The sequence below is a fragment of the Dendronephthya gigantea genome, unplaced genomic scaffold, assembly GCF_004324835.1.
Source record: "Dendronephthya gigantea isolate DGI-Jeju-01 unplaced genomic scaffold, DenGig_1.0 000005F, whole genome shotgun sequence".
Lineage (NCBI taxonomy): Eukaryota > Metazoa > Cnidaria > Anthozoa > Malacalcyonacea > Nephtheidae > Dendronephthya > Dendronephthya gigantea.
The window spans coordinates 3,875,273-3,890,035 of NW_021163015.1; the positions used below are offsets into that span (position 1 = coordinate 3,875,273).

The window sequence follows — 14,763 nt, forward strand, 5'->3', positions numbered from 1 at the left end:
GTATATCTGATCATCATGAAGCAGTTCCATTATATTTTCAAGGGTTAAAAGGTGTGTATAGCGTTATATTTAATCCCCTTAAAACTTCATTAATTAAACTCAGGCCTGTATATGAACTCTTGTGACTGCTCAATCTAATTTACTTGTCAAAACAGCATAAAAGACCACAGGGCATGGCCATGGACGTTCAGATTTATGGTTTCAACTTTAAACATTTTCTTCTTAAAGTCTTAGTAGGGTTTGAGAAGTCTAAGAACGCAAATTTCATGCATACCGAGTATACATCCTGTCTCAAAACATTTTACAATCCCGTTTGCAGAGACTTCTCGTAATATTAACAACACCAGTCTTGTGCAATTCCTAATTGTGTTTATAAAACTATAGTTCAGGAAATACTTTGGATTAAACTTTCGTCGTTTTATTTAAACCACTGAGTTTAAACGTATAATTAAATGTTGAGAGGCGAAGGCAGAAACATGCGATTATTAGGCGAAGACTGATCTTGAAAGACCATCAACAATTATAGTTCGGTAAAGTTTACTATCCCGGTAAAACAAGATTAGATTTTCTCGTACGAAAAAAAACCTTTTTTATCGGTACTTGTGTTGATCTTTCGCACGGTGTGAGCAAAGGATGCCGTGTTTTTAATGAACTACGGTGCAATGAGGTTATATAATATAAAAACCGCAATAAATGAATCAGCATATCCGAACTTGTTTATAGTTGGTTTTGTGAGATTGTCCAGTATTGTATAGTGATTGTATGAGATCTTATAATCATCTTGTTTACCGGTGTTTTTGAAAACATTCCCAGTTCCAGTTCTTCACATTTTTTATGTACATCATCTCTCGATATATCGCAAACTTTACAATCGAAAGTCCCCCCCGGACTCACCCTGAGAAATATGGGTGTGTCTTTGTATCCCCGCCATAATGTCTGTGCTAAAAATATTCGCACTCCTTCCTTTTTCACGGCTAATTTGCACTCTATAGAGTTAACAACCCCATTAGTAGTAAATTACGATCTCTTCTTTGTATTTAATATTTCCAAGTCACAAATCATAAAAGAAAAGGGCTTTTTTTCAGAAGAAAAAATAAAGAGCAGACAATGTCTCCTAGTTAGTTTCCGCCCCTGTCTCGTTAAAGATTATCAAAATTTTAAGCTATCATCGCTCAGTCGTTGAATTGACGTAAAATAGGTATCCTAGAGTTGATTTTTTATTTTTAAGTTTGATTTGGTTGGAAGCCAACAAAATGCTCGGGAAGTGGGTGGGGAGCCTCCAGGCATTCCATAGAGACATGGTTGAGTGAATTAATATTTCACCTTCCTGAAATGTGGATGTAAACAAGTATACTCGGTAGTATAAAACAAGAAGAACCAGAGACTAAACTTTACTGGTTACATGTTTTCAAGAACACCTAGACTGCTCCAGTATCACTGCACAAACTCTCTATATTTGCCCATGACTAAGGAGACATTGCTAAGGAGATAGAGGTATCCAGTTAATAATAATAAGTTCAGATTTCCTCCAGCATTAACGCTAGATCAATAAGAGATGATCCTTACTGAATCTCTCCGGTAGAACAGTGTTAAACCGATAGAACTATCCAATATAAATAAACTTGGTCTTCTTTTGCATCTTTGAGAGTTTATCCCTATTAAAAATTTAGGGAAGAGCAACAGCAGATTAACCTCGCTGTACGTCTAGGAAGAAGAGTTTAGCGCTAATAAAACTATTTGTGAGTAGAGTTTGTTTAGTTTAGGTACCTTTCTGTAGCAAAACTGATTATTGCTTTCGTCGAAACCTAATGATAACATACCGGGAGTCAATATACAGTAATACCCTAGAATCCACTTTCTATCCTCATTTATCCATGATTATCCTTAACTCTACTGTAGTATTTTCGGTCGTGCATTACCTAATTATTATTTCCAGTCCAGTTTCGGAGATGAAATTCATTCCTGTATGCTGATATGTAGACGAGAAGTGCCATTGTCTTTCATTAAGAGAATTTGACATATTTGCCTAAGTATCATTCACATTTGTCCTAAGAATCGCGCCGATTCTTAATGATAAAAAGCTTTGTCTGTCGGAAAAAAACAATAGATCGTGGATTCTTTGGACTGACGTGAACAAGGCTTAAGTAATCATCTTTGCAAGATGAGAAACGATATAAAAGCATGGCATTTTAGTCAGAGCTGACTACACCTGCTTATGTATGTGACTTTACTAAGTGTAAATACAGTCGTAGTCAGTCGTAGGTTCGTTTAGAAAAGAAATATTTAGAACTCGGAATTATTTATTATGTCAGGTCCCAGCCTTGAGACATGAGAATTTAGAAGTTTGTTGATGTCTAAGGGTGCACTTCAAGATGCTTAGGAAATGTCTAGTTTCATTCGATATATCATAACAATAGCTTTAAACTTGACGTTCCTAAAAGAAAATTTGTTGATTGTCGACTATTATCGTTCGGTAGATCAACGAGTATTAAACTGCTTTTATCGGGATGAGATGATAATCTTTCATTGGATCGTGAGAAATTGAGGAATTAATACATAATGTAATTTACGAGTATTGAGTATCTCGTAGAACAGTTACAATCCATTCCTGACTATGATTCCTGCATCTTCTCTTGCATCAGCTTCCTATCCAGGGACAAAGTCATTTCGAGGCGACCTTAGTAGCTACAAGCACAGCTGTTAAAACTGTTTACGGTAGTGCGTACTTTCTCAGGAAACAGGAAAGAAAAGGTTTCCGTTGTTGAATAGTATTGTAATCGTTATATTTGTAAAATATTACAGCCGTGTGTTGCTTTATGGGTGTGTCATATGGTATTAAGTGTCGTTTGTATTATCTAGGAGTGGCGCTATAACGAATGTAGCATTCTAATGTTGCTACAAGGAATATTATAAGGATTTTTATACTTGATTGTGATCGGATGGTTGATAACTCTATTTAAAAACAGCCTTAAAAGCATTACAAAAACCAAGCATAGATGAAGGCAGGCATTTTAAGCAGGGTTTTCCCTATATTGTAATTTGATATGGGGTCAAATTTTTTAGTAAGGAGTGGCTAATGTAATGAAAGCGGGGGGATGTTCTTCGTGGAGAACTTTTGAGAGACTTGGAGTTTTAGTTCGTGAGCCTAGAGGATCAATGCCAAGATATGGGATCAAATGGGGGAGTGGTTGTATAACAGCGATTATATTTCGATGTGTGTGGTTAAGAATTGGGTGTTTAGGGTTGAGCTAGGTTGACAGAGGATCAAATTTAGGATTATCATATTATATATAGAACTTAAATTTTAGTGTCATGACTAATATAAGAAGTTAGGCAATGCATAATAACCACAAGATAAGACGTGAACTCTTATTCCATTCCATTCCACTTATTTTTTCTAATTTGTTCAGAAATGCCCAAGGCTACAACAACAAGTGCCAGTGATAAACGCAAAAGAACTCTTTTTACTCCAATGCAACTGACCCGTATGGAGGAAGAATTTCGTCAGAATATGTATGTTGTTGGATTGAAAAGATGGCGTCTTGCTACGGAGCTTTGTTTAACAGAAAAACAAATTAAAATTTGGTTCCAGAACAGAAGAATGAAACTGAAAAGAGAACAAGTCAAAAGTAGATGTCTGAAGACAGGATTTCCATGGTATTAAACTGTTTCATCTTGGTTCGTGTGGAGGGATTCATTGAAAAACGTGAAATTCCGAAAATGTTCCGCACAAAAATTGAAGAAGAAAACTGAGAATTCAGGGAATTTTCGAAAGTTTTTTACCCTGAGAATACGGCAAATAATGAAGTTGTATTTAACTTTCCGGTACAGTCCGGTTTTAAAACAGGAATTTATTTACTGCAGGCCTGTCAGACCGTGGGTATAAAGAAAAGATGCATTGTGTATAGATAAACATGTGGCTTTTGAGTTGGCATCGACAAAAAGTTAACAAATCTACGTCTTGTTTGATTCCAAATAATTCTCGTTCATTGACAAAGCAATTAGCTTAAAGTACCCGTGTAAATATATCCTCAGATTTCTATCATTTAATATGGATAATAATACAGTAATGAAATATTTCGCTATTATTCCTAAAGTTATAGTTTAGATTGAAATTATATATGGAAAAGGTTACAAGAATTGACGCGACAGTCGTCTATTTGAATTTTCGTAGAACTGCTTCGGAAAAATCTCTGTGAATCTATAGAAATGGCAATTTTATCAAACCGTTTTTTCTATGGCTTCTTCCTAATTTATCTGTAAATAAATACCAAATAAATTGATTTTTGTTTAGAATACAATTTTGCCCAATTTCACCTTACAACTGCACTGTTTATACTTCGTTTACCAGCGATTTTCTAATGTAAATCCACGCCCGTGATGAAAGCCGCGGTTAAAATAGGCGCTGCGCTGTCTTACCAAGCCTTCAGGTCCAGAACATGGTTGGTATTCGCTTGAGATCAGTGTGCTTCAGTTGCTTGTGTAAGATGACTCTTTTCTTTGTTCCCAGGATCTTCTCTGCTCTCCGAATACGTCTCTCTAATATCAATCCTTACGAAATAACGAGCCCACAGTATTTGGCTAGCAGTTGTACGCTCTCCACTGTTGCCAAGTTGAATAAAAAAGTCGAAAGAAGCACTAGTCCAGTTCAATAATGAGGTCAAAGAGAGTAATCCTAACCTTGGCTCCAGTTTGAACGACTCAAGAGAGTTGTAACCTTGAACTTTCTTTATAATTAAAAGTTTTTTAATTCTCTACATCTTGTCCACTTTCGTGGTAACAACCACGCTGTAGTGAAGTGCAACACTTGATGTAATATGCAGGTAATTGGCTTGAGATAGATAAGAAAATCGTGGATGGCGTGGGTACCATATCGCTCTTTGCGATCACAATTAAACTATTGCTGGAATGAAATATATCGCTTTGATGATTAATATGTAATAAATCCCAACTATTCATGCCAAATCTCGTCACTCAAATTCCCGGAGCTTGAGTCTTTCCAATTATTTTATCGATGAAAAACCTTCAGATTAAACCTACACATATTCTGTCTCCCACAGTCTGTGAACGAGACTGAGTTCACATAATTTGCAGCTTCTAATGATAGCTTCTTCTCCCTGTTTTGGGGGCTATTTGAACTCTCATATAAACGACTAAGTCCTGCTAATTCGCCGCTTAATTATTTAAGACAAAAGGCGCAAATTTGCTCCACAATTTAGGAATTTCAAACATTTATAATGCGAGAGTATTTATGGACGCTTTATGTGTAAATCCTAAATTGTCTTTACAGTCATTTCCTCTAAAAGAGTTTTCTGAGCAGGCAGTAAGATTGGAGTAGCAAAGTGTGGTAATTCACCTGCGGAATGAAAGAACTATTTAGACGGAATGAATGATTAATGGGGTCGTTTAGTTGACGGCTCCTTCTGTTGTTACCCAAGAGTTTTGGACAAATATGGGGTGAACTGTATTTGACCTCTTGAGCGAACAGTTGGAATGAACTGATAGAGTTGGGAAATGTTTACGATTGCGGGGGAGAAACACTGCATGATCTAACATAATCATGCATAGTGAGCGTTAATTGATTATCAACCAAGACCTTATTATCTGTGTGCTGTAACATGACTCTCTCGTGAAGGTATGCGTGGGCTGGCCATGAATGTTTGGCATTGCACATCATATCTTGAAAAAAATCACCAGGTGTCTGGAAACAATGTTAATTGTGCATCCCCGGAATTTCATCTACATTTCGTAGAGCTGTTTCACTACGTTTATGTTCCTTTGTTTTTGATTATATCCTTTCTAGACCTTCTTGAATCAAACATTCTCATCTTATTAAAGCAGGCTCTATCTTAGAAATATTGCAAGTATCTCTCGCTTGCATGCATTGCTGTTTAACCATTCTCTAATACAGACGTCTTTCTACAAAGTACCTCTCAAATACGGACACCTCTCTAATACGGAGGCTTCTCTAATACTAACCTCACTCTAACATACGCACTCCTCCTAAACGGCCATCTCTCTATTTCCAGCCTGGCGCTTACAAGGACATATTTCTCATGGACATGGATTGAGAGAACTCGCCCACGAACACGAGAAAACACGCACATTCCTGTAATTCAGACACAGATACCTCTCTCTCTCTCTCAACTGTCTGCAGTTCCCTGCGAAAATTTTATTTTGATATTCCAATTATTATTTTCCCTGCTCCTTGAATGGAATCTGATTAAATCACCTGTCTTGTGTGTCATTTTTTTATCCTTTGTCCACAAATTGAACAAATTATGAAGATAAATGCGCTTCATTCCTGATCAATAGTGAAGTATTCTACTCCAGATTTGGTCGAGTCATGATTGCATGTTATAAAATCAATATTATGATTGTCAGACTTGCTAAGTTCTCGCCAGGAACTTGGTATGTTCTGTATCTTCTGCAATCAACAGGCTCTTGTAAAAGTGAGACGTTGTGGTTTCTCCAGACTTTTTACTTATCGCTCCCACGCGATACAGCTATAAGTTTCAGCTTGAAATCAACAAATTCACAAATCTTGCTAACCCTCGTAACAAGAGCACTAAAGCAAGATAAGAAGAAATTGTTTTGAATGTGGCTCACCAACGTGATTGTGTTGACAAACATTCATTGAAATTAACTTGTGTATCGCGCTTCACGCGTTGCTTTTGTTCTGTCTCTTAGTGTTTGAATGTTGTATGGGAGATTTTAATATCCAAATCTCGAGAAATATGCTGAAGAAGCTCCGTTCTCCGTTTCTTGCATCAAATGCCATCATTATTGTCTGCTCATTGTATCGTATTTGAAGTGTTTTTAAGTCCAGGAGAAACGCAGATAATATTTCCTCCTCTTAAATTTCCCCCACCGGAAATCACAATTGACCTTCCGTGTTTACGTCACTGTTCTTTATCTTAATATGCTTCCAACACGCAATTTATGCAAGAAATCTCGTCAAGTGTACTTGGTCGTTTCCCGCGCACTTGTCGTGGGATTCAAGACCCGTGTCTTTTTGCCCATTGACATTATACAGACCAGGTCTTGTATTTTGTATGGAGGCGTGTAAATCCTCTTCAAAAATTATCTTGGAACTGGAGACCACGCAGATTTATAATACCCTTTCCAAGTGCAAGAATATCTTTCGTGCCATCTCGAGGAACATATAAATGTATTTTTAAGAATTTTTTTTCTTTCTCGGCACATTGATTTCCAGTAAGGAGATATCTAATTGTGTTTCATTGTGCTAACACCTTAACATGATTAGTAACAGCGTGAAATGAAAAACAGGCTTAAACAAAGTATAGACACTCCGCCATGCAGGTTAACCTTAAGAGCAATTAACTTGCTTTGATGTACTTTATAGATTGCCTTTTCACTTCAGATTATAATTGCCTGAATGGCCATTTATGTTCAGATATGGTCATCCATTCACCTTTTCCATTTCATTGAGGTAGCTACTGCTACGAATTGATTATGAGAAATAAACTCATAGAATTTGGAATTGGAATTTGTTGAAATTGCATAACACCATTGACGATTTGCACTTTAAAGTGCTATGCAAAATAGTTATACAAATCAGAAAGAGGTATAGAAATCAAGAGATATTTTTAGACAATTGATAATATTATGTTTTAAAGAAGGAAATTGAATCTCCTAGTTTTACAACAGATTTTCAAAGGCTTTTTTGCACTAGCTGAGGACATTTTCCGGGTAAAGATTATTGTTAACACGCTTATTAACGGACCAGATGCTGCTAAAAGTGTGCTTGTATCATTCAAGTCTCCGTAATTTGCAGCTGGGAGAAAAATAGAGAACAATTCCGTTGCGCTCAGCACTGCTTGGAAACGTGTATTTTTTTATTGATCAAGGATCTCTTGTCTATTTGTTCAAAAAAAATGTAATGAGAAAGTCAGATGAAATGCAGGGAAGTATGCAATTATCGAAAATTTCTGAACTATATAAGTGATATTGCATGCCTGCAGTCGCCTAACTAACCGCTTGTTCTCGCAAGTACGCGATAAAATTTATGATTATAATTCTTCTTGACAGATTGTGGCATTGATGTGAATAATATCGTTCACCATTTTGGCAATATTTGCGATAAATTGCGCTTGTAAAGATCAGTGAAGATATACAAAGAATTTGTATCATTTTGAGAGGATCTAGTGCAACGCATTAATAACATTTATTATGATAAGCACCACGATAACTGTAAAACGACCTGATCATTTGAATAATGCGTTCATGCCATCGGCATGTGACCTTGTGTTCACAGGCAAGTACACACACCACGTGTATTCTTACAACTCTGATTCCTAGCTCTAATACAATGAACAGGAGATAACATTATCGTTGGCTGATCAAGATTTGGCTAAAGTCCAACAGCAAATGAAGATAGACTTACCTGTTAAAGAGTTAGGGAATAGGGATTACTGATTGATTTAAAAAGATCATTGTCTGCATATAATGCACAGTCTCTTAAAATTTCACCAGAGGCTAGTCTACGAATCACTTAACTTTAGCAAAAATTGCCAGATTTAAATCTGCTTGTACGAAGGGAGAAAAAAATAGGTATAGGCTTTTACCGTAATTCATGCAGAAATTGCATTGATTTGTTTAAAGTTGCGCGTAACTTTATGGAATATATTACGTGTTATTCCCTGTGTAAATAAAGGGAAAACAATGAGAGTCTATTAATGATGAACAAGAACAAGGAACAGTTTTTGCGTCAGAATGTGCCAATAAGTGTGCGTCAGTTCTCTATGGCCTTGTTTCAAGGTTGTAAACAACATTCCACGCAATGTTTCAAGATTGTATGGTCCACCCACATAATATAGTTACATTGAAAACCATTGACGTCTTGTTGATGGATTGCTCATTGCTTTCTACAATCATTTCCCAGGGTTTTTGTGCCTGAGAAGTTCGTAAGATTCGGCAAAAAATTGGAAAAAGAAGAATTATTTTGGACGAAAGCTTTCATGATTTTGGGTTCCGCTGCAGCGCATAGATAACCGGAACCGGTTTTTCACTGCTCTTAACCCACCACGATCAGGCTTGATTGATTACATACCGTGCACGAGGGGTATTTAAGCTCTTCTCGCAAGCGATTCACCTACTTTAATTACTCCAGCTGTAACAACGAAGGTCGCTACATATGTAAAAAGCATTATAGAGAATTTATGACGGATAAACGAAACATTGATCACAAGAATATGCGCAATTCAGAAAATGATTACGTGCCACCACCAGTCAAGAGACCAACGGTTATATTCTTTCATGGACTTAATGAGAAACCGATCGAGTTGGATGCTCGAGAGATCCTAGCTACAACTCCAAGAGGAGTAAAAAGATTCTTGAATGCACAAAATGAAGAGTTGACGAGGAAAGATGAACGGAAGTTAGATGAAAATACAAAAATATTCACACGAGGTGAGCAGAATTCAGTATTTAATGGTTTACTTTATAGAGTGTGTACTCTTTACGAACCAGTTGTTTTGATTCAATGGTTATTGCACTTGCATTCTAAATAAATAATGATGTACCTAGACACAACGAAGCATGAATAAAATCGTTACTATTATTATAAATTCACAGAAATTTGATTGCAAAGGTTTTAGTGTAGTGTACATATTTGTTATTGTACAGGTTTACTATATTGCGCTGGTAGAAATGATAAATTATCAGGGAATCCTATGCTCTGTATAGTTCCAAGTTATTTGTCAGTCTTGTCTGTTCAATGTCAAACAATAAGCTCGTATATAATTCTCTCTATTAAACAGATACTGACTTGAGGTATGCAATATTCTATGAATACAATGGAGATTGATTTCATTGCTACTGATGTTTAGAATAATCCAATAGTAGGCCATACAGTGATATAACATTGGGAACAAATTATGATGTTTGTTAAACGTTTGCTAAACGAATCAACTGTGTTTTGGTCGTTATGTTGAAGAATAAGATACAAGAAAAAGATCAGATGATTTGTAATGGCAATTGTACACAATGAAACATTGTACGCTGTATGTATATCACGCTTTTATGACCTCTTGTGGAGCCTTTTGCTTCGGTGGTTACAAGCAATGCGAGAGAATGGTTCGATAGTACATGCTGTCAAACCTTCATTTAGTTGTTCAGAAGTCGACAAGTGTTGCTCAATTTTTCTGCAGGCTAGAAATGCATGACTAAGAGGTGCGTCTTCTGAGCCCATTATAACCCCATATTGGTCACTTCGCTGTATTCACATCAAGCGTAATAATCAATGTCCTATTTCTTTCATATAATAAGATAAGTTTTCATTGCTTCAGCACTCGACAAGCATTTTTATCCACACGACGAAGTAAAATAACGTAGAAGCTAAGTCGTAATTTTGATCCTCCATAAGGTACAAACTGACGTGCCTCACCGTAACGACTGAACTGTTTATCACTGGTGCTTAGCTTGTGGGGTTTAAAAGCCATTTAAGGCATTGGTCAACATATTTTTCTGAAATATAAATATTTGTTTTAATAAAAATATCTTGAGTAAGGCTGCTTGACAGTATATTGTGTTTCAGACTTGTATAGTTTTGACTATATATATTATCGATTATAACAGAGCAATGCTTGGTATTTTTCTAATTCTATGGATCAGTTCTGCGATAGATATTCTCCCGTCTTGAGGTATGCTCAAGGTTATATCACGAGCATATGCATTGAGTTAAATGTCATTTATACCATGCAGTATCCTTAATTTACCATATAAACATGATTCTTACTGTGAATCTTGAGGCGAAATCAAGGTCCGCAAATTATGTTAATGTTGCAAGTATTTACATGATTTGGGAAACCCGCAAAATTTCTACGAAGTCGATCAACTAACGTTTAACAATATAACTGAATAAAATGTTTTGTAGTTGATTCATTTGTAAGTCTAAAAATGCATTTGTAATATTAAGCATTCGCATATATCTGTAGACCCTAAAACCATATAAATATCTTAAATTCTTGTATAAGCTGTTGTCTAATACGTTCCTTGCCAACGGTGTGACTTACGTTTTTGATGTCGTTTTAATAACGTTGTATATCTGCTTTCAGGATAACCCTTGTGGCCTCAAAACAAATTGAAATCAATTTCTCACTTCTATAAATCTATTAGTTATCAACCCGCATTAAACTCGTTAGAATATTAGTTTATATGCATGATTATAATTCAACCTGCTCCCGCGACCTCTTCAGTAAATTATTTGCATTTTAGATAATTTAAACATTTAATCTTTTCAGATAACGAATATTCGGAAATGGAGGAAGATTCCTTACGCAAACGTCATCGAACGTCGTTCTCCTCTTTCCAACTGAAACGACTTGAGGAAGAATTTGAACAGGACTGTTATATCGTTGGAATGAAAAGATGGCGTCTTAGCGAAGAACTAGAAATTCCTGAAAAACAAATCAAAATTTGGTTCCAAAATAAAAGAACAAAAATGAAGAAACATTGTATAAATTGCGAGCATAAGTGATATGCTGTGCTCCCGTAGATTAATTTGAATAAAACGCTCATGATAAATGAGACGGTTTAGTATATATACGCCTGTAAATTATTGTATGACACCAGAATGCCTCATGAGCATCCTAATTTTATTGAGCAGCTTGCTTTCATTTATTAATTGTTATAGATTTTTGCAAAGATTTTGAAGGGGTTTCTCCCGTTGTGGGAATTGTGTTTGTAATAAAGTTCAACGATACAAAATATGTCGTTTTTGTGTCAAAAGGCTTATGTATAGTTGCGTAATATACAATAAACAAAACCTACCTGTAACACTTTCTGCGTGCACAACTACAGAAGTGTTCATATTTTATTTATATCGTAGAACGCAAGTGCCTTGAATTGCGTTTTCTCGGTATTTTTGCAGACTCGTATACGAAGTTGTTTCTGTACGTGCTCTTGGGCCCAAACAAACACAGGAAATTGCATTGAAATGATTGGAACATCGATTCAGAATCAGCTTGCATGGACTCGGGCTTGTTCGATCATATGCATGCATTCAGAGATGAATAAAGATAAATAAACATTTGTTATAAAACCCCTTCGTACAATCCGTAAGTGAATGTTTAGCTTTTGCAAAATTACGCAATGCAATGGTAAAATCTACTTTGCTAAGAGTGTATTAACTTCTTAAAGAGCATGGATGGATAAAAAGATGAGATACAAAATGAGTGGGTGGGAAAATATTGCACAACTGGAAATCTCATGACTCTATTTGGTTAAAATCCGCTACCAAAAGCATGGAATTTTTATGATTAATGAGAACCCATACAACGCTGGGGCTTCAATTTAAGGCCCTCACTCCAACGACTTTACTCCTACGCACTCAGCAGATGAATCGAGTTAATGATGTTCACATAGTTGAATGATTTGTACCATCAATTAGTTCGGTTCCATAGCGGGTTCGCCGACCAAATGTTCATTTGCAGCGCGTTTTGTAACCCAACAAAACTGCAAAACATGTGTCCTGCGTCAATAACAATAAACAAAAGCAGACAACAACGCATTAACGAAGATATCCACGGATAAGTTTGAAATTCTTGAATTCATCACTTAACCACTTACGATTCTTATAAGTACACTTGCATGTAAAAGCTGGTATCATCCATTACGTGTAGAACGCCGTTAGCATTCTAGAATCCAAATGTTTCAATTTTTAAGTAGCTGTCATTTAATTTGCGCACATAAAATATGTATGAGAACGTATGACCACAAGGTCATACCCCTGTGAATAGTTCTTATAACTGCTTGTGCGCGTTGAATGCGAATATCCAGTCGCAAGTACTTTACTTGGAAACTAATGCAATGCACTAAAATCTTTGCGCGCTTTTGCGCGTTCAAAAAAGCCATTTGCTTGGTAAAGCATAATTTGCGCCGCACGTCCGGTAGCTTGTGTAGAAATTACTCATCATGCAGTATTATTGCTGTACTAGTAATAGTTATACTTTATCTTCCAAGAAATGGAACATGCTTCTAGTGTTTTATGTGCACATACAGTGAGGTCAACTTGCAAAAGGTATAAACCAAATTCCAGTTATTGAGATGCGCTGCTGGAGCCATCATTTCTAAAATTAGTACGAGATGTCATGGTGTTAGCCTGTTTATAAATAGATCAAGAATGTACAGGACCATGCACGCTGAGTTTCCTGAACCAATTAACGTGCGCAGTTCCCTTATTTGCGCAGTGTATGTAAATGAGACGTGAATATTTGCAAAATTTCTTGGAGCTTGCGCTCCTGACATGGCTGGCGACGAAAGCTGACGTCAAGACGTCAAAACATTTTTCCCCTGCGGGTAATGTGTGACAAAGTATTTGACATTAAGCTCGTATATCGTTGAATAGAAAAACAACGGTGGTACAATGCATCTTTTATGAACTACTTTAACCATCACAACCCGACTAATGGGAAATAATATTCAGTACTGTTTCAGACATTATATTTCAGAGCTTCATGCGGTCTTAGCGTTCAATGTTTTTCCCTTGAGTATTTCAGGAAATGATTGCTTGCAAAAAAAGCTTGCAAGTGTTGTGTTGAAAGCTTTTCGTTCTACTTTTGTGCTCATAATTCCAGAAATCGTAGTGTCCTATTTCATAGTGTCTCTAAGTTGAAATGGGGCTGTAAGCTTTGCAGCATGTTGAATATATCATTCGGGGTTGTCGAGTACATTCATTTGCACCATCAGGACATCAGCCTTGGTTTAGATAATTTATGACCACATTTCATAAATTCCATTCTCACTCGTAAACAAAATTCCTTTCTCTGAAAAGAAATAGCGTAATTGTCTCACCGTGTTATCTTCAGATTAGATAAACGCCTTATACCACATTACGTTTGTTGATAGATAAATAACGCACACTTTCAGCGGTCTGATAAAACACAGCTACTCTCCATTGAACGAGTTATGTGGAAGGCAAAACAAAGTGCATAATATTTTTGTTTGTACTAAATTCAACATCAACCTCAATCATCATGCAAAGATCTCAAGCCTGCGGTTTTGCCGTTGTGAAAGTAGCATTGCGAAAGTGGCTATCAACTTCGGGTCTGCATAGGATCAATCTCTTAAAATATGAGAAGAATCTCAACGGTTTAAGAAAAGGTTCTTCGTCTGGTCACATCTATAATGTTGTACATGAAGTTGGAGGGTAACGCATAGCGAAACTTCGTTTCTGTTAAAGAGACGCTTTCACCAGGAGTATTTTACCAGTAGAAAAAAGCACGTCGACCCTATTAACTCCGCCCATTTTGTTTGTAAATCCTACATAAAGTATAACATTGTGTGCTAGTTGGAGCAAGGATTGAAGTGAATTGCATTGATGATCTACCAATCCCAATATTGCAATAAAAAGAGACCTTGTGGAATATCATCTAGAATTTCTATAAATCCGTCTGATATAACTTCTCAAATAAAAAATCGAAGAGCCCCATTACTGTTCTACAATAAATTATGTTTGACACATTCCAATAGCATTCAGAACATTCACATTCAAATGGAATTTCATAGAAATTTTCATTGCTTTGATTAACATCTTCTGTTTGATGACAATCGGACTGGCCACGGGTACACTAGGACAACAAGCAACATTAAAATTTGTGGAATGACCGCTTCTGCAATCAATTAACATTTCCAAGACATGCACCATGCTTTAAGTGGTAGTTCTAGGAATTTTAATTAGCAATTGACTTGTCATTCTCCCTGATTCACGATTGATAACAGCTGGAAAGCAGCTCGGCAGCT

General features: G+C 36.4%; 1 protein-coding gene across 1 annotated transcript; it reads left to right on the forward strand.

Annotated features, from left to right (window-relative positions):
- Positions 1–9,106: 9,106 nt before the first annotated feature.
- LOC114516352 (homeobox protein EMX1-like) lies at positions 9,107–11,719 on the forward strand. Its single transcript, XM_028535795.1, has 2 exons — positions 9,107–9,432; positions 11,265–11,719. Exons 1-2 carry the CDS (start codon positions 9,183–9,185, stop codon positions 11,498–11,500), a joined length of 486 nt encoding a protein of 161 aa, XP_028391596.1. The 5' UTR covers positions 9,107–9,182; the 3' UTR covers positions 11,501–11,719.
- The last annotated feature ends 3,044 nt before the right edge of the window (positions 11,720–14,763 follow it).